The 20306-nt window shown below is 41.5% G+C and overlaps 1 protein-coding gene across 3 annotated transcripts in view; it reads left to right on the top strand.

The window, feature by feature from the left end:
• Window positions 1-297: 297 nt before the first annotated feature.
• LOC134818231 (uncharacterized) overlaps window positions 298-20306 on the top strand; it is a 28511-nt gene continuing 8502 nt past the window's right edge. For 2 of the 3 annotated variants that reach the window (XM_063827707.1, XM_063827704.1), the window contains exons 1-8: window positions 298-434; window positions 592-753; window positions 1363-1494; window positions 3929-4126; window positions 4258-4386; window positions 4493-4627; window positions 13754-13822; window positions 14034-14222. In XM_063827707.1, the coding sequence (XP_063683777.1) occupies window positions 4517-4627; window positions 13754-13822; window positions 14034-14222 (369 nt within the window). In that variant the 5' untranslated portion in view covers window positions 298-434; window positions 592-753; window positions 1363-1494; ... (1 more) ...; window positions 4258-4386; window positions 4493-4516. Of the gene's footprint in view, window positions 435-591; window positions 754-1362; window positions 1495-3928; window positions 4127-4257; window positions 4387-4483; window positions 4628-13753; window positions 13823-14033; window positions 14223-20306 lie in introns of those variants that run through there. The other variant, XM_063827705.1, reaches the window with a different exon arrangement.

Genomic DNA, 20306 nt, shown 5'->3' with positions numbered 1-20306 from the left:
TCGAGAAATCGGGTGTGAGGGTTAAATGAGGAGCTGTGCTTGATCAACACAGCGAAGCCTCGGGCGAAAAAGTGTGGCATAGTGCCTTAACGTTGCTGGCCTTAGGAACGATCCTTCGGCTTCTTGTAAAGCTCTTCCTTGAAAGTGCTGGTTTACATTGTAATGCAGGTAATGCCGAAGTAAAATAACAAAGGTGGTCGACTCATTCGATGGCCTTGTTGCGTCGCAACGAATCCTCATAAGAAGATAAGAATAGGTGTGAAGGTATTACTTTCTAATAAACTGATCGTTTCTAATAGGTGTGAAGGTATTACTTTCTAGATGTGATTTGGAAATATACCTCCAGAGGAACTCCTACTCCAGGTGCCACAGATCATGTTGTTATATAATGTGTAAACATGGAGCCGCACTGCCGATAGTAGTACTTTTTTCAGGTACGACTAAAATATACGTTGTTTCCATGGTGACACTTTGATTCAATTATGTTACGTACAATGTCATGGTAACATATTATTATTCAACATAAAATAGAGTCATAATAAAGATTTTTTGATCTCCATCATAGACATTCAAATCAATGTATTTTTTCAGTTCTGCTGACTCCAGTGTTTTCTACACTCCCTCCGGCTCCCCATAATGCAACTCAAGCTACCTCACAAAACTATACCACCACCCCCTTCGGCAACACCAACCAGTTTACCAACACCTCCCAATTCAGCAATCCTTTACCTAACTGTTCCACCAATGAAACATGTAAGTTCTTGTTTTACTTTTTGGTTATGCTAGTGTTAGCTGCATCCATTTTTATTTGAAATGCGATTAGTTATTTTATATGAGAGCGTTATATTTCAGCCATGCAAAATTACACAGACATTTTTTTGATGAACAAAAAATGGTATTGCAATATAAGTTGCATGTGTGGCCAGATGACAACTTACTGAACTAGAAAAATAAACTTTATTATACAATAATTAATTGTGCTGAACTAAAATATAGCAGGAGCCACGTTAACGTTACTCAGGTTGCTTTGGTAATTTAAGTAATAGCATAATTATTCTGTGATGTTATTGCTTTAATTGTTTTAACTTAAAGTTAAATACTTTTATATTCTTCGGCCAACAATCGCGTTGGACTTCATCTGAATCCAAGTATTCGTATTGTTGAGGGATTCAAACTAATATTAAGGTTCAAGTATGATGTCAACCGCTGGAAACCACACCCTCTTTTCATTTTTGCGTATCAAATTATTAAAAGAACACCTGGTTCAACATAGAACCTCTAAATAACACTTAGCTAAATTATTTGAAGATTGATCTTGCGAAACTATCTAACTTTATCGGAGTTAACACATCTCCCCCTCAGTGTATAACTGTTCATCACAACACAACTGCTGCCAGAGCCAAAGTAATGTTCTAGTTCAACAGTTGGAGCAGATAAAGGATAAGTTTCAGGGAGTGGACGGTATAATCAGAAAAGACTATCAAAATATCCAGGGTAAGCTTTAACTATATTTTATTACATTTTCTCTTGTTTTTCCTCCAAAAACTATGTAAACATAACATCTCATAGTTCACAATACTTCATTTACAGGGTGTTCATAAAGTCTCTGTAGCTACAATAATACTGACCATATGCCAAGAATTATGTCTAACATAAACAAACACTCAATAAGAGACTGCCTCTGCCGTGTTGTTCGTTAGAACATCATCATCACTGAGTTTATTCAGAAAAAATCAGAAATCTTCTTTAAAGAATCATCTAATAAGAGTCATAAGACATAAACAGAACACAACTTAATCAGATTACTCAATAGAACAGTAATAGGAACGGCTATGTGCACTGTTCTGCTTTAATATAATTACCTGTATTATTGGAGGAAATTAACATAACAATGACCCTAGCAGACTGGTTTTCATAACCCGTTTCAGATGAACAAGTTTGACACTTTTTCGCTTTGCTATTGTGGGTTTCTCCATATATGGGCATGACATACCTAGACACAGCCCCCCCCCCCCCCACTGTTTAATAGTGTGTACCAGGGAGTGTGTAGACATGAACAGTGAGCACACACTGTATCTTGAGCTCTATTGTAAACTGTAAAGCTCCCCCCACTATTGAACACACGTTTGCTGTCAGACAGTGAAGTGTCCCTGAAACCCGATATGTTAACTCTCATCTCTATCTTACCTTATCATTAGCCCCACACTGTAGACTGATAATGTTCATGTGGTGTAAACTGGCGGGATGAGTAGAATGGTCACAATATGCCATGCAAGGTAGTGTTGCTATGGTAACACTGTCTATTAGGTAATGTAACCAGGTGGTCACAATGCCATATAAGGACATTAAGTGTGCCCTGTTCCGCCACACAGGTAAGAAATGAGTTGTAAAACCAACAGTTTAGTTCTGATACAAATGTTGGACTTTGTAGAAATCTCTAAAGCAGATACTATGATCCTGAACACTGTAGTACACAGTATTCTCTATAACCATTACAGCACACTTTATACGGCACTTGCCTCACCCTAGAGGGACATGTGTTATCTTCTGCACTGCTAGAATGTTTTAGTGATAAAACAAGGGTGTAAAAGTCTGAAGAGAGAGACTATAACACTAACAGTAAAGTAACTGGGGGGGGGGGGGGGGGGAAGTAATACTACTACTACTATACTGTGTACTGTCTAGCTTTGTTAACTGTTATGAAGACAGGGGGGGGGGGGGGGAATACTACTAATGTGTCTAGCTTTGTTAACTGTTATGAAGACAGGGTATCATGTATAATTTATACACTATTACAGTCTCACTGTCTGATAAGGGGGACCATTATTGATTTTTACAATTACTTTAAGAGTGTTATTGTAAAACTTGTAAAGCTTGTCAGGCAAGGAGATTTACTTGATTTCTTGAAAATTGTATTTCCATGGAATCGGCTCGGAGGTATTTGATATTGTTATACTATAATCTCAACTAAACCTGACAAATTTTACAAGTTTAAAACATTACATTGCATATTACATATCACTGATAAAATTATTAAAAAGATACGTTTATTGAGAGAATATAATTTATGTTTATTGGATTATATTGAGTGTTGAATATAATTAGCTTTTGTTATGATTTTCTACACTCATTTTCTACTACTTAATAAGATCTTTACTCTTTACAACATTCGCTTTATTCTACACCCGTCACGTACTACTGACCAAGATATTTACTCTTGTCTTTTATTCGAGGCTAATTATTAAGTGTTGAGCTTGTCTGGTGGCTTGGTAGATTGTAGTGGTAATACTTTACTTTATGAAGGAGATTATTCTTATAGTTTCTAGGCAACTTTAATACTGTATCTGTCCAAAAGTTAGTTTATCAGAATGCAGGTGATATACTGATATTATTCAGTATTATATCTGTTATTCAACATCGGGTATTATTATATGTCTATTATAATAGACTCCTAAATTCTGGAATCTGGATAACCAATATTTACTAGTTAGTGTAACCGGTTACTATTGGTAAACTAGTGGTTAATATTGGTAACTAATGTAACTGGGCCTTGATGGTGAACGGAATCTAAGCGAGTCTAGCTCAACGTCCATTTTTATAATTACTAAGAAACTGCTCACAGCTGTAGTAGTATTACATGTAAGGGAAAATAACTCCTTCTCATCTAATAATTTGTCCGTATGAATAGCCTATTTATCATATTCAATGATAATAATATTATGATGGTCCCAGAATTTTAAAGATATTTACCATATAAGTTAATGTTTCCTTGGTAACCAACCATATTATATAAGGTAATGTTACCTTGGTAAAACTACCCTCTATAAACGTTATGTAACCACAGTAACACTACCATATAAGGTAATGTTACCTTGGCAAACACTACCATATAACGTTATGTTACACAGTAACACATCCTGAATTCCAGGTGAAGTAGAGCGTGGACTCACGTGGACTAAAGGTTAACCTATCAGAAAGACTAGGAGACACCTATTCCCTCCTTCTGCCTGCCTTCAACACTACAATAGATAGACTGTTATCGACTATTTCTAGGACATGATAAATCAGATGACTTAGATAGTTATATCCGGGGACTCTCCTCTCAGATACTGCACACTGTTCTCAGGTTAGAACTGCTAATTGTTTATATTATAGTAGTCATATTACCGTATAATATAATAGTTGCTAGGGGTTGCAAGGGCCGGGATGCTACCATAAAAGGTAATGTTACCTTGGTTACCAACAGTTTCATTACAGTAAGACGGAGGTGCCACCTCGGAAGTTTCCTAGAAACATAAAAGGAAAATAACATATTCTGGGACTAAACACCGTTCAGAGATCTTGTGTTGTGGACTACATGACCGGGGTCTACCCATCTTGATTAAGGTTTGTTACAGATATTATAACTGATTTTACTTTCAGTTTCACGTTCACTAGTCTCACTTTCTGTTTCACTTTCACTAGTCTCACTTTTACACAACACAACTCCCAGGTATCAGACGAAGTGATAGCGCAGATGAGAAACTCTACACAGTCACTACACGAGTATATGTCGTTACTGGGTACCATGGTTACCATTATTGAGAACATGGTTAAAGCTCAGCAGACTAGGAATTGTATTGATGAGGTGAGTGGTTGCTAGGTTTACATGTTGTACAATTGGGGGGGGGGGGTCCAACCCGATGTCCGATATGAGGGTTGATGAGGCCAAAATCGGAATCGGAAAAATCGGAAAAAATCGGAAAATTGAGAAATTTACAGAATCGATCTCTAAAACCTCTCAGAAGTGATATAATTCAACCAGAACCCCTACATATGCTATATTGTTACGAGAAAACAAACCAATTGGACATCCCAATAGTATGTTTTATGAGTTTTTCCACTGCAGGGGCTAGTATGCTCACTACTAGTTGGAGTTGTCATATACTCCCAGACCCAGGTGCTTTGGCCTCTTGACGTGAGATCGATTGTTTCTGCTCATTAATTTTTTCCCTGTTACTTGTTATTATGTATTAATAGTACAACACTAGGTACCGGGTTATATTTTGTCATTTTGTGGTCCCGTCTTTAAACATACCATAATATCACTAGTACACTGCACCTTAAATGTATTAGTCAAGTACATTTTGTATCGTAACCACATGCTTGGCTGGGGGAATCCATGTTTCGTGTCCGTTCGGTACCCTATATTTTATAAAACTCCGGGACCCAAAAAAAGTATTTTGGGGGGACAAAATAAACTCGGACAAAAACAGACAAAAAATACAGAAAAATAACAGACCACGTCCGAGTGATACACTAATAAAAAAACACCATCGGAGTCCCGCCCCTCACCAGTGTCCCCCTGTCTATGTACATCGTGGAGTCCCTCCAAACATTTAGGATGTCCTCCTCCCCGCCTGTCCCCCCCCCTCTCACCGAACCGGGACACCCTCCCCCCCCCCACCGTTGCGCCGCCCCCACATCTCCTACCCAGTTGGCCTCGTTCTCTACCTGTCCTCACCACACCCGCCTCCCCTAGCCCCCCACGTCTGTATATGTATGGTTGCCCCCCGCCCCTAAGGCGGTCATCCGTCCTCCTCCAGAGGCCTTCTCTCCGCGGTGCCCTCTTCAGTCCTCCTCAGGGGGACTCTCGTCCTCGTCCTTCCTCCTCAGGGCCGCGCTCCAGCCGGGCCGCGCAGGCCCCTCCGCCTCTGGGTCCTACTCCCAGGTCCGCAGGTGTCGACCCGGCGCGCCGGGGCCCGCCTACTTCACCCCGCACGCAGTGATACCGCCGCTGCCGCTCGCCTCGTGTCGCCTGGCCAATCGCCCTCCATCTGTCCGCGGCAGAGGCGGTGCATCCGCTGCCGGACGGTTCCGCAGCCTGCCGCCGACAGCTGAGCTATGACCGCCTCGGGCCCGTCTCATCAGGCCGCCGCGCGCGCCATCCCGCGTCTGTCCTCCCTGCGCGCGCCTCCGCACGGCATGGCCGGTCTGCCGCTCTCTGTGCCGTGCGCAGTAAGCGGCCTCGGCTCTGCAGCCACGGCAGGGACCCGGCGCCCCAGGTGACCCAGGCGGCCGACCGTCGGCCCCGCCGTGGCCGGACCGCCGCAGGCGCCCCCTGGGCGCTCGGACTCTGGGCCTGCACGCGCGGTTCATCCTTTGGGCCTCATGGCGCCTGTGCTGTCGTGCCTGACCGAAAATTGCTGGCCTCCTGCGCACAGTCGTCCGTTCGCCACTCTAGGCCGTGTTATGTGCCAGGGCGTCCTGCGTCCAGTGCGGCCTCCGTAGTCCTCCAGCGCTGCCAATGCGCCTCCCGACGCCTCGACTCTACAGTCCTCCTCCTCCGCCATCAGGCTCCTCCTCCCTCCTCATACCTCCTCCGCAGGCCGCCTTCGTACTGTCCCGCTTCTTGAGAAGCCTACGTCCGTCCTGCATGTGCCGCCTCCGTCTTCCTCCGCCATCTGTCCTCATCCTCAGTCCTCCACTTGGTCGTCCTCGGGGGTTCCTGAGGTTCCTCGTCCTCGTTCCCGTCTTCCTCCTCATGAGGCCCTCGTCCTCTGTCCCTCTCCTGGAGTCTCCGCCTCTGCAGTTGCTCCTCCTGAGTCCCTACGCCGCAGCTGTCCGTGCCGCGCCTCGTCAGGTCTCCTGCCTGGAGGGCCGCCTCGTCAAGTTGCCTCCGGAGGTCCTTCATCTCATTCCGCCTCACCACCGTCCTGAGTGACTCCGCCTGGAGGTGCCTCCGCCTGATCCTGCCGCCGCATTTAGCCTCCGCCGCCGCAGTCCGCCTGTCAGCAGCCCCCGTCCGGCGCAATGTCGCCTGATCCTCCTCCCGCCGCAGGCCGCCGGGGCTCAGCCTCCTCCGACTCCTCGGCCGGAGCCGCCACCCGATAAAAAGCAGTCCCTGCCGCCTCAGGTCGCTCCGTCCGCGGCCACGCGCTCGGCCTCAGCCGGGGAGGTCCTCACTCGTCCTTAGTCCGCTCCTCCGCCTGCCTGCCCCGGCCTAGGCCGGCCCTGCTTGGGCCGCCCCTCCCTCTTGTCGCCTACTTGGCGCGTCTGTCCGCCCCTCCTCCCTCACCCATAGGCCTGTCGCCTCGGCCTGCAGTCCGCCCTGCGCATGCTTCAGTCATCCTCCGAATGGCTGTCCGTACGTCGGGTCCTTCCGCCCCTCCTCCCCAGTTTGGAACTACCCAAGTCATCCTTCTTGCCTCCAGCAGTCGTCTGCTCTGTTCTCTGCTCTTTTCCTCAGTTCTCATCCTCCTCCTCCTTCTCCTCTTTCTTCTCGTCCTAATCAGTCCTCCTCCTCAGTCCTCCTCGTCCTCGTCCTTAGTCCTCGTCCTCATTCTCGTCCTTAGTCCTCGTCCGGGGGGGGGGGGGGGGGGGGGGGGGGGGGGGGGGGGGGGGGGGGCCAATGACTACTTTTGGGGACTTGGAGAATTACGTCAACGATTTTACCCCGAGTCCCCATTTTTAGTCCCCATTAGTCCCCAAAAGTCTCCATTAGTCCCCATTTAGATTTCAAAAAATCTGGCTTCTCCAGACCAGATCGTAAACTTCTCAAGACTGAAGTCTTTAATATTTATAAATGGTCACTGGACATTCCTGACTTCTTGGGAGCTACTTGAGGGCTGTTAGAGTACCTAACTAACTTGAAAACCATAAATAACTGTCAAAATTCTGGGGACTTATGGGGACAAATGGTGAATTACGTCAACGAGTTGACCTCTAGTCCCCATGATTTTTAGTCCCCCATTAGTCCCCAAAAGTCTCCATTGGTAGTCATTGGCCCCCCCCCCCCCTCGTCCTCATCGTCCTAGTCCTGGTCCTGGTCCTCCTCAGTCTTCCTCCTCTGTCCTCCTCAGTCCTCCTTCTCCTCGTCAGTCCTCCCCAGTCCTCCTCCTCCTCAGTCTTCCTCCTTCTCCTCCTCTTCCTCCTCAGTCCTCCTCTTCTTCAGTCCTTATCCTCCTCCTCATCAGTTTACACAATTTATTGTTACTAAAATGTTTTTAAACGCATGTGAGTCTGTAACATATTGACATGTTACTGTTACTGACTCAAAATGTGCTGTAGAATTTTTTTGTTTAACATAGTTTTACTCTCCAGTACTATGGAAAAGTTGTTACATGATAAATAAAGATTTTGATTAAAAAAAAGTGATTTTCATCCCTTTTAATGTTATTAAAAATTGTGTAAACTATTCTTTGTATCTAAGAGATAACCGTGCTACCCATTTCTGCAGATAGCCTGTTACAAATTGTGGAGACAATTTAAATCAAAAGTTACTAAAGCGTTCGCTATTTGTTACGATTATTATTACCAACCGTACCTCTTTCAATTGTGGACCGGGGTGGATGTTTCTGTCAAACAAGAGTTGATACGACAGTGTGTTGTTTTTCGGACGAAACGATTCTTGTTTGGAACAAGAAACTATTTTGGGGTTCTGGGACCACCACCAATCGATTTCTTGTCATATTTAAGTACAGAAATAGCTACCTATATCGCCTAGAAACCTCAGAGGGAAGATTTAAATTTTCCCGATTTTTCCGATATGAGGGTTGATGAGGCCAAAATCGGGATCGGAATGATCGGAAATGATCGGGTTGGACCCCCCCCACAATTTATTTGATATTCAGTAGTAGATAAATCTGAATATCAAGTAAAATTGCAATAAACTGATGGCTTTTATCACCTTGATATCACAGTCACACTGCATCTTATTAACTAATTTCCAATGTTCCTGGCCCCACAGGGAGTATATTACCATATATGGTAATGTTACCATGGCAACACTACCATATAAGGTCACACTATCTCCTGCTGTTCTATACACACTGCACTGTCGAGCTTGATTGGGATCCTGAACTATTGCTACTTTTAAGGATTTAGGCGAAAATTGCCGGAAAAACTTACAGCTGTTTATTACACAATGTTAGTGCATGTGATATGAACTGCTAAAAGTTTCGTTTTTACACTTTCCAATAGTCAAATGACAAATGTACTGAATATGTACTTCTTACAGTAGTTTAGACATTATATCGAAAGAAAGAAAAGTGTTCTCACAAACATGATCAGCTAGTTAGCTACTCGCAATAAGCTTTCAGATCTGATCCTGACGTTTGATTTTATAAAGGAGCACATGATGTCTACTGCCCTAGTCTCTCTTAACGTGCGATAAGAATATACATTAAATCCATCCTGTAGTACAGAGACTAGAATCAGAAACAATGTAGTCCTTGGTGCGCGTCAACAAGTGTCGGCCACGCCCCCAAGGACTACATTGTTCTGATTCTAGTCTCTGTACTACAGGATGGAAAAGATTTAAATAATGTCTCTGCTAACTTTTACTTTGGGTTGGAATACGATAATATCGCAGCAGTGGCTTTTTAAACCTGAAATGTAAGATCGTGACCAAATTGTTATATATAATAAGCATTATTATTAACGACTAAACACAATCTGGTCGGAATACTAATTCTACTGTGTAGCAACAATTTGATCACATCGTGTTACCAATGCTGTATAAAATATACTGTTCTATAAAAAGATAATAAACAGGACAGTAAAAGTGAATGAGTTTCACCTAATTTCACCTAATTTCACCTATTATGACGTCACGTCTCCACCTTATATTGTCCCATTTACCTGAACCTATAAACTACAATGTAATATTTAAAGTAGAGCGAGTTAAGGATATTACAACCCCCTGTCAAGATACATGGGGTACATGGTTACAGATGTCTTTACAAAGGAGCAACCCTAACTAATCACAGATACTACGTACCTTGTAATAAAAATATACGAGAGAGCTGAGACTCAGAAGCGGAGGTTATACAACGAGAGAATTCTGAATGTAGAACATGGGAGTTTCTGTCCTCTGGTGTACTCTGTCACGGGTGGCAGCGGGCCAGAAGCGAGAACATTCTTTAGATTATTGTGTGAGAAAATAGCATATAAATCTCAACAAAATTATTCAGATGTTGTAAATTTTTTAAGATGTAAACTTTCATTTATTATCAGGAAGCTGGTTCTCCTGTGTATAAGAGGAACCAGATCTTCTGTCAATTCTGTTGACAAAAGTTGTGAAAGCGACTTTGAGTTCGCATGCTTTGTATCAAAGCTTAGCTAATTATGAGTCCTATGGACTCAATTAATTGGATGATTCAAATCTGGTCGATATACATTGTTGTAAATTATATTGTTATATATTATTATATTTGTTTTCCAAAAAAATACGTACTACGCACCACTATTCTTGGAACCTAGTGTACATTCAACATTACATCTGCACCTTATCTATGCGCCCTCATAAGATATAACGTTATGAATAAAAGTTAAACTTTCCTCGCTCAGGCCCCAATGCTTTTACAAACGAATGCCCAGCTAATTTAAAGCTAGTTTATTAAATCGTAGTATTTTACCCAGCTAGCTGGAAACTAGTTTTGTTTCCAGTGTCGCAGGAAGAGAAGGACTCTGATAGTAGCCGGTATAACCCACATAGCAGACATCACCTCCCTCATTACTTACCTAGTCTACCTCATTAGGACCACGTATCAGAACAATGATCTACCAACTGTAGTCTGTATCTGTTGTTCTAAACTTGTTTAATTTAATTGTAATCTACTCAGAGAATTTCGTATTCTTAGTATTTATCAGAAAGAGTGTTAATAAAAGGTTTTGAGCTGGCATATTCTTCATATTCTTCATCAAAATTCTGAATAACTACATTAAATAGTGCATAATATATGATTAAAAGTCACCGCCATTTTCGTATTAACGAGTTGATACGATTATTATATCAATCCTTAAAGTAATGATTTTACAGTGTACATTATTTTGTATATTTAATCGTCATACGAATAACCATTAAATAAGTTATAACTATGAGTCTGGTCTGTGCTCCTTTATAAAATATAACGTTACTATTAGCCCAAGTTCTCATCAACATGAGGATTATAAAATGCAAATGATTTGATAACCATGGTGACTACCTGAGTCTGTGCGTGACACAGATCATGACTCAGAGAGAGGGGCTGGATATTGTATATCATCACCACTGACAACAATAATACAACTCAAGAGAACAAATCGTTCAAGCTTCCTGATTATTGTACTGTTTATCAAACAGAGCTTCCAGCCATCAGAGAAGCTAGCAAGCACCTCTCAATTTATACCAACACGCACATAATCATCATTATATGGACTGACACTTGACAGCCTCCTCCACACAGCCTCCCCCACAGCCTCCCCCTACACAGCCTCCCCCAGGGGTGTAGGAAGAGGGGGGGGGGGGCACTGGGCAGGGGGCGACCCCTATATAAAATATACATTATACAACAGTCATTACTTTTATTTAACTACATTTTCAATTCAGAGCTTTGAGTGGACAGGTTATTGTAGAGTTGTAGCTGGTGTATTATAGTAGGGTGGTACTAGTGTGGTGTGTATAATAGCATTTAATAAGTGTAGCTGTACTCCCTGGGGGCTCAGGAAAAGTGAACAATAGTTAAGTGTGCAATAGTCATTATGATATCAAGATTGGTAGTATGTTATTATTGATAAAACAGGATATTTGTTACTAAAAAATTATAGACCACACAATCCAAAAACCATTTACTATAGCCCTATAGCTTATAATTAAGTAGAGACACGTGATGCCCATACAAGGATATGTAGAGACATGTGATGCCCCGTACTGCCAGTCGAACACAGTAAAAATAACATTTGTCTACGTCTCTAGTAACTCAGTGTAGAACTACTTACTTTGAAATGTTGAAATTTCACTGTCTAGCTTGCTCCGTTTAAAAATATCAGTTCAAATAAAAGTTATCTCCAGTCTGTGAACTGGAACAGTCCCTACAACACGTGTAACACGGGAATTATACACGTAATAATGTATCACGTTACCATGGTTACACAACTTACATGTTCCTGCAAAAAACACCTGTTACCAATACCATGGTACTGGTTATGAAACATCACCTTATATGGTAGTGTTACCATGGTGTCACTACCTTATATGGTAGTGTCACCATGGTGCCACTACCTTATGAGGTGCTGTTTACCCATTACACTAGCTGTTGCTACAATTCCCGCCCTACTCAATACTCATCACTATATTGATACTTGTGAGTGTTGCGTAAACACGGCTGGAAATGGAGTGCTCCTTATATGGGCATCACGTGTTTCTACATCTCCTTATATAAGATCACGTGTCTCTACATCTCCTTATATCATGGGCAGCTCGTGGGTAAACACGGCTGTAAATGGAGGGGAAGCAGCTGGAAGGTATAATGGCAAAAATTGCGATAAAAATCATTTAGCGACTTTTGTCGTTGTTATCTGAAGAAAATATTCTCAATGTTGAAGTGCTCACTTTAAGGAGATAGTGATATAGATCAGTAACAGCTGCCCACCATTATACTCCTTTGAGACAACTGTTACAATACACTCGCTATATAATCTATCTATACTAATAATCCCAAAATGTGCAGTGTGTGTCTGTGTGTCTGTGGGTAATTTCCGAACGGATTAATCAAGAAAACGGCTAAAGTTATGGGCATGGTTTTTTCGGTATAGTACCAACAAAACTCTGACGAAGCCAAATGGAAATGTATATTCGGAAGATGGTTTATTTAGTGTTTTTGTGTATCATTAGTGGTATTGTAAATTGTAATACTAGCCTGTTGTCATTTACTATAACAGTGTTAGATTCTAAACTCAGTTCTAATTGCTTCCCACAAAGTAACCTCAATGCTGAGAATATAGTTAGCAGTTGGAATAACACATGACAACATCTCCTTCCCATGGTGGGGCGCGGAGTTGTTGGATCTCTATACTACATACTGCCCTGATATTTCCAACTTGCTGTTTGAGTAGTAGCCAGTTCTTTTTATTTGTCATTATGTTTCTAGTATGATGTGTTTAGAGATTATGTTACCCTGTTTTCTCAAATAGTAGGTTTGAGTAGTTCGTGTTAAATAAACTATACACATAATAATATGTGGTAACAACCAAGGTAACACCCTAACCAGGTGTCCATACTTCACACGCTGTCACGTGTTACCCACCCAGTCACGTGTTACTCTCACCCACCCAGCTGTCCCTGACCCTACTACTACCCAATTCTAAAGGAACTCCACCTCTCCCCTACCAATAACTCTGGGATTCTCAGTGAGATTCTGCAGAACAAGTTACTGAGAGTAATAAATTATGTGTATTATATACAGGGTCCGGTGATTCACCAAATTACAGAGGGACCGGTGGTTTGTTATGTTGAAATGTGAGAGTTAGTGTATTCTGCTATTATTTAAGTTAACGACTAACGTTCTCCTTAAACACTACACTCTGAATATGAGCCGGTATTAAGAGGATTAAGAGCATTTTGTACTTACTTAGACGGAAAAATTAGGACCAATGTTATAGCAGAAACAACAATTTGAGATTTTTCATACAAATAAGGGATAAACGTTTCATTGTTGTATAAGTAGTTAGAAATACTTCATGATGGTTAGCTCGCAGTGCGGCAGTGGGTAAAGGACTGGCGACGTTTAAATACTTAAATACAGCCATCTCCTCACATGGGCATCATGTGTCTCTATATCTCCTTATATATATGGGCATCACGTGGGTGTTATATATTATAATATACTTGATTTATAGTTATGATTATTTCACGGAAGGTAAATTGAATTCTCCATAGTCCAATCAACCGTTTTCCCTACCGGAAAACCGTTAAAAATGTTTCCTTGTGTTTGACATTTGTCTCCTATTTCAGATAGTTAAGATGCAACAGTGCTCGCTGTGTACGGAGACGGCTGTGTGTCCTGACTTTTATAAACAGCTTGTAAGTACTCATTATCACTTTAATTTTTAAATGTTACATCTATTTTGGAACGGAAAATTGATCTGACGACTTGATTGATAGCCGATTGACTATCTATGAGTATCTAACACGTGTCAGATAACCTCCCCACGTGTCAGATAACCTCCCAACGTGTCAGATAACCTGCCCACGTGTCAGATCACGTGTTTACTAACACCTCTCTACCCCCCAGTTGTCGGGTTGTGTACCACAACTAGAGGAGCTGTATAAGAGATGGGATAACCTAATGAGCGCTATGTCAGAGTTAACACTGAGACTCTGTGAACACGACCTGGGCAGCCTTTATAGTCACGTGTTCTTACTCTCAGACTTTGTAGTTGAGGGAAAACTGGAGGACATTATCTACCAGCATGGCGTTCTGGTGAGTGTCCTTTATTGTTACCATATAAGGTAATGTTACCATCGCATAATAACACTACCATATTATATATAGAGTAATGTTTCCATATAACGTTTTTTCACTTTTATGGCAATACCTTCTAATTCTAATCTTTACCTTACAAGCACTTATATAATAAAGCATAAATATAATAAATCACAAGCGTTTAATAACGATCTAAAGCTTTAAGCTATCTGTTTCATTAGGGTCGACCACTCGGGGTCTCCTTGTTATATATAAGGACCTTATATGGGCATCACGAGGTTTGGGAACTGGCGGCGCGGGGTTTGGTTATACGGCTACTTTTAGCGTTATTTAATTGAAATTTCGAGATATTATCTTTTATCCAGCTATCATGGTAACCCGTAACTAACTTAAAATGTCCAGACTCCAGACTAATACTATTTTAATACCATTTGAATACTCTAATGATAATATATTATATAAACGTGAATTTATTGGTAGACTTACCTTTCAAATAGTTAGCGTACCATTTAACTTATATAATAATAAATGTAAGCTCTGTTTCTGCTCACTACCTTTATAATGACTAATTCAGTACAAGAGAGAATTGAGAAATATTGGGGGACAGGGGCCTGTGCGGTTGTGTGTACGTTTGTATGGTATTATGTAATAATATTATGATATTATATGTAATAATATTATCATTATATTTATTATAGGTCTAGTTAAAGTTGCATATCATATAATGTAGGGCTACAGCTGTTACCTACCTAAAATAGATGAAAACAGGAGATGTTTATATTAAAGATTTCGGGTATTGGTTGGACGATAATAATGTCAAGAATTTTACCGAACCGTTCCGACTTTTAAACTATTTCCTGAAATCGTAGCTCCCTCCTCTCCCCTAATACTACAGCTTAAAACGTTCTCACTTTATAACGACAATAGTGAAAAAGAGGGAGTGGCGTGCCACACCCTCTGTAATTGATGACATTTTACGAAATGTTCAGGAAATCTAAGTTTGACCCATATCTATATTCTCTGAAATTTGTGAGCAATTCTGAAACGAATTACGTGAAATATTATAGGGTTGCGTGTGGGTAGTTACTTTTGGGCCACCCTGCATATTATAAGTGGGATATATAACAATGTTATATTGTTCCTTTCTCTGTATCTGCAGTGTGTTTCTACACTTAATTAGAGTGTAGTTAGTTACCTCTTTTGTATTGTAAGAGGTTGAAAGATTTATATAGATCATGGGGGGGGGGGGGGGGAGAATGTGATCATGGGGGGAATGTGATCATGGGGGGAGGTGGGATATGTGATCATGGGGGATGTGATCATGGGGGGGGGATATGTGATCATGGGGGATGTGATCATGGGGGGGGGGGGTGTGGTGTGATCATGGGGGTGGTAATGCGAATGTGAATCATTCAAGAGAGAAGATTGTGAGCGCCATTTCACAGTACTATATTATAAACATTATACAGTAATACTCCAATTTACCGCGGCGTTGGGGAAAAGAGATAGCCGCGGTAAATCTGGGTTTTACTGCAGTATACGGAGTATCATCACTGTTAATCTGATACAGCTGTGAACTCTTGTCACGTTAATTCTTATCTCATCATGTTCCCGACTCGAGTAGACCCAGAGGAAAACTTTCCCATTACAATCTTGTTATGAGCAGAAAAGCGTTGTAATGTAGAAAATTGCAGCATACCTTATATGGGCATCACGTGTTGAAGCTCATCACAATAAGGAGCGTCTTCATTGTTGTGTTATTATACAGTGAGTCCACACATAGTCTGATGTGTTATAACTACAACATAAAGACATAAACCCCACGTACCTCGCTCTACAGGTGCCGGAGCGATGTAGTCTACTGGGAGGGGCCGGTATGAAATCGAAAGGGGGAGGGGCCAGGGGGGGTTATATTGTTCAAACTTCGGCTTGTGTGAAATATCTATAAGATAAAAATGTAGGGAGCAAAAAACTCTGTGATACATCTCACTTTCCACAGAGCTTACATTCTAACTACCTCATCGCTGTATTTCATAATTCTAAACTGTATTACTAGCTCTATTCGTATTGCTAGCTCCACTCAGCAACATGCAAGGTGCACTTTAGTGCATATTATATTACTTCTTTTATTGCATATCATTATTATAACGTTTCTTTAACGTTTAATGTAATGGGAGTGTTCATCAGAGAGACGGCGCTGTATAATCTCCTCTTAATTCTGTCTCACTTTATGATGTTGCTAAAATGTTAGTAATTTAAGACTTTAGACATTTTGAAATACAGTTTAGAAAGAATATGATATATATAGAATTGAACTTCAGAACTGAGAATAATACGATTATAACTTAAAACTTTATTAATTACCATGGTTACTACTAGGAATGAACTAAAACTACACTCAGCCACTGAATATAGTTTCTATTCCCTGAAACATACTCCCACAGCTGCCTGCCTCTCTAGAAACCGTAATATCAAATATCAAATACCAATCAGCCCCACACTGTCCCCAAATTCAAAATTATATATACGGTTTGTAATACGACCTCTGAAACTGTAACAACGTTTCAAGTGTAACATGTTGGGTAGTGATCTGTAGTACTGTCATGTGATCTGTTGTATTGTCACGTGGTGTAGTTGTTACCATGGCAACTTGTTGGATAGTATTGTTACAATACTGTATTGTAGCAGACCTTACGAATATCACAAGACTGGGGATCAGTGCACATTGCACAACTCCTCGCGTTGAGCGAATATGATCCTGGTGCAATATAGTCTTTGGTTCTGGTATCATTGAAAATGAAGATAACTTCCTTAACCATTGTGATCTTAAGGGGGCTGGGGGGGGTCTTCATCAAAATTCTCTCGAAATCGAGTTTATAGTTGTTTCTGATAGAGGGGAGTGATATCTATCAGCTGCTTTTAGTCCCACGGAAAAATATTGTTCCTAGCCGAAATTATCGCCGGCCAAATGCAAAGGTCAGCGCTTATGTGTAATTGTATTGCGCGAGCGATTTTCAATCGCGCGTTCTGAAAATCGAGTCTAAAAATCTATCTTCTCCTACATTTTTTGAGCGATCACCCTAAAACTTTCAGGATATGTTCTTAGGATCTGTTAGAAGAGAACTCTAGAGCCAGAATTTTGAGATAGGCCTTTAAAGATTTTTAATTCGATTTTGAAAATTTTGGACCTTGATTTTTAGAGGTCCAAGATTTTCAAAATCGAATTTAAAATCTTTAAAGGCCTATCTCAAAATTCTGGCTCTAGAGTTCTCTTCAAACTGATCCTAAGAACATATCCTGAAAGTTTGAGGGTGATTGCTCAAAAAATGTAGGAGAAGATAGATTTTTAGACTCGATTTTCAGAACGCGCGAAATACAATGCTCGCGCAATACAATTACACATAAGCGCTGACCTTTGACCGGCGATAATTTCGGCTAGGAACAATATTTTTCCATGGGACCAAAAGCAGCTGATAGATATCACTCCCTTCTATCAGAAACAACTATAAACTCGATTTCGAGAGGATTTTGATGAAGACCCCCCCGGCCCCCTTAACGCTGCATCGAGGCGAAAAGTCTTAGACAAGATCCAGACAATCATGTCAAATCCAAACACACCATCTGCGACATAATCTTATCCTCTTCACACTGTCATCCCTTACCTGGAGCTTATATTAAATCCATGGATCACATCACTAATTATACACCAGAAGCTTGCATGTTAATTGTACATAATGACGTATATGGTGGTCATATCAATTCTGACCCAAGGTCTGGCAGCCCTCACGAGAGTCGTTGCTAGATTTGCTACTACGTGTATTAACAACAACAAGAAATTCGTCGACTCTCTGGCCAGTACATGAACATTGCTGTACCAGCGCTATCTCGTACCAATTCATTTTGTATTTGCTTTCACTAACACTGTAACAGTAACAAATTCGTTTCTTCGCGTCTTTTCGCGCAAAGTGGCCTGGCTCCAGCATCATAATCTTTCTTTTTCTTTTTAGTAAATTATATTAATATTAAAGGGGGGGGGGGGGGGGGGGGGGGGGGTGTCACGTCCGTCTATGTCCGCTTGTCTCATAGAATCCAAAAAGGACAGGACATAGGCGGACATAGGCGGACATAGGCGGACATAGGCGGACATAGACGGACATAGGCGGACATAGGCGGACATTAATGGACACCTAAATTGCTAAATAAAATGTTCAATTTTTGCTGTTATAGGGGGATCATGTTTTTTGTCCGTTCGGTACCCTATATTTTCAAAACGGACAAAAAATAGAGCGGACAAAAATGGACAAAAACGGGAAAAAATGGAAATAACATTTAGATGCTTCCTCCTCCTACTCTTCCTCCTCCTCCCCCTGGGTCTTCCTGATCTTCCTCAGTCCTCTTCCTCCTCCCCTCCTCAGTCCTCCTCCTACTCCTCCTCCTCGTCCTCAGTCCTCCTCATCAGTCCTCAACAGTCCTCCTCCTCCTGGGTCCTCCTCCTGGGTCCTCCTCCTCTTCATCCCCCTCCTCTTCCTCCTCAGTCCTCAGTCCTCCTCAGTCCTCCTCCTCATCCTCAGTCCTCCCCCAGTCCCCCTCCTCCTCCTCCTATTCAGTCCTCCTCTTCCTTCTCAGTCCTCCTCAGTCCTCCTCCTCCTCCTCCTCCTCTTCCCTCTCAGTCATTCTCCTCAGCCATCCTCCTCAGTCCTCCTCAGTCCTCCTCCTACTCTTCCTCCTCGTCCTCAGTCATCCTCATCAGTCCTCAACAGTTCTCCTCCTCCCCAGTCCTCCTCCTCCTCTTGGGGCCTTTTCCTGGGTCCTCCTCCTGGGTCCTCCTCCTCCTGGGTCCTCCTCCTCCTGGGTCCTCCTTCTCCTCCTCAGTCCTTCTCCTCCTCCTCCTCAGTCCTCTTCCTCCTCTTCCTCCTCCTCCTCCCTCTCAGTCATCCTCCTCAGCCATCCTCCTCAGCCATCCTCCTCAGTCCTCCTCCTTCTCAGTCCTCCTCAGTCCTCCTCCTCCTCAGCCATCCTTCGCAGCCATCCTCCTCAGTACTCTTCAGTACTCTTCAGTACTCTTCAGTCCTCAAAATGTTTGTCCGCTAATGTCCACCAATGTCCGCTAATGTCCACCAATGTCCATCCAAGTCCGCCAATGTCCGTCCGGGTCCGCTTATGTCCGTCCGAGTCCGCCAATGTCCGTCCGAGTCCGCCAATGTCCGCCAATGTCCGTCCGTGTCCGCCAATGTCCCAAAAAACACGTCCGTTGTCTCATAGAATCCAAAAAGGACAGGACGGCGGACATAGACGGACATGACACCCCCCCCCCCCCCCCCCCCCCCCCCCCCCCCCCATTAAATCTAAATCTTATGATATTGTTATTATCTTAACAGTTACTGTTGTAACAGATTTTAAATTTGTATTCCTTGTGTTCTGTCGTACTGTAACGTGGTGTAGTTGTTACCATGGCAACTCTAACTCGTTTTACGTGTTTCTCTGTCGTAACGTTACACTGATTCACTCGAACACCATGATGAAGCTACGTTAGTGAAATATTTCAACTCCACATATTATTATTAGTGAAAATGAAAAATGTTTAGACAGGCACCTAATCTCTAGACTCTTAACCTTACTGTGTTCACCCCCTCGACAGTCGACACCCCCATTACGTATGTGCATAAAAACATATTCTAACCTTCTCAAATTTCTGTACTGTAGTTGGTTTTATTCTAGTTTCATAGTATCTATAAATTTCTTATAAATTTCTTATAAATTTCATTTAAATTTCATATAAATTTCAAATTATAAATTTCATATAAATTTCATATAAATTTCATATAAATTTCATATAAATTTCATATAAATTTCATATAAATTTCATATAAATTTCATATAAATTTCATATAAATTTCATATAAATTTCATATAAATTTCATATAAATTTCATATAAATTTCATATAAATTTCATATAAATTTCATATAAATTTCATATAAATTTCATATATATTTCATATAAATTTCATATAAATATTATGATGAATATTCTAATTCGGTACTTAGCTAGACAAATAAAAGTCTCAGTAGGAAATAAATCA

This window comes from Bolinopsis microptera, chromosome 7 (assembly GCF_026151205.1).
Source record: "Bolinopsis microptera isolate Bmic1 chromosome 7, MBARI_Bmic_1.0, whole genome shotgun sequence".
Lineage (NCBI taxonomy): Eukaryota > Metazoa > Ctenophora > Tentaculata > Lobata > Bolinopsidae > Bolinopsis > Bolinopsis microptera.
The sequence above is the reverse complement of the archived record's forward strand: the minus strand, read 5'-3'. Positions and strand labels throughout refer to the sequence as shown.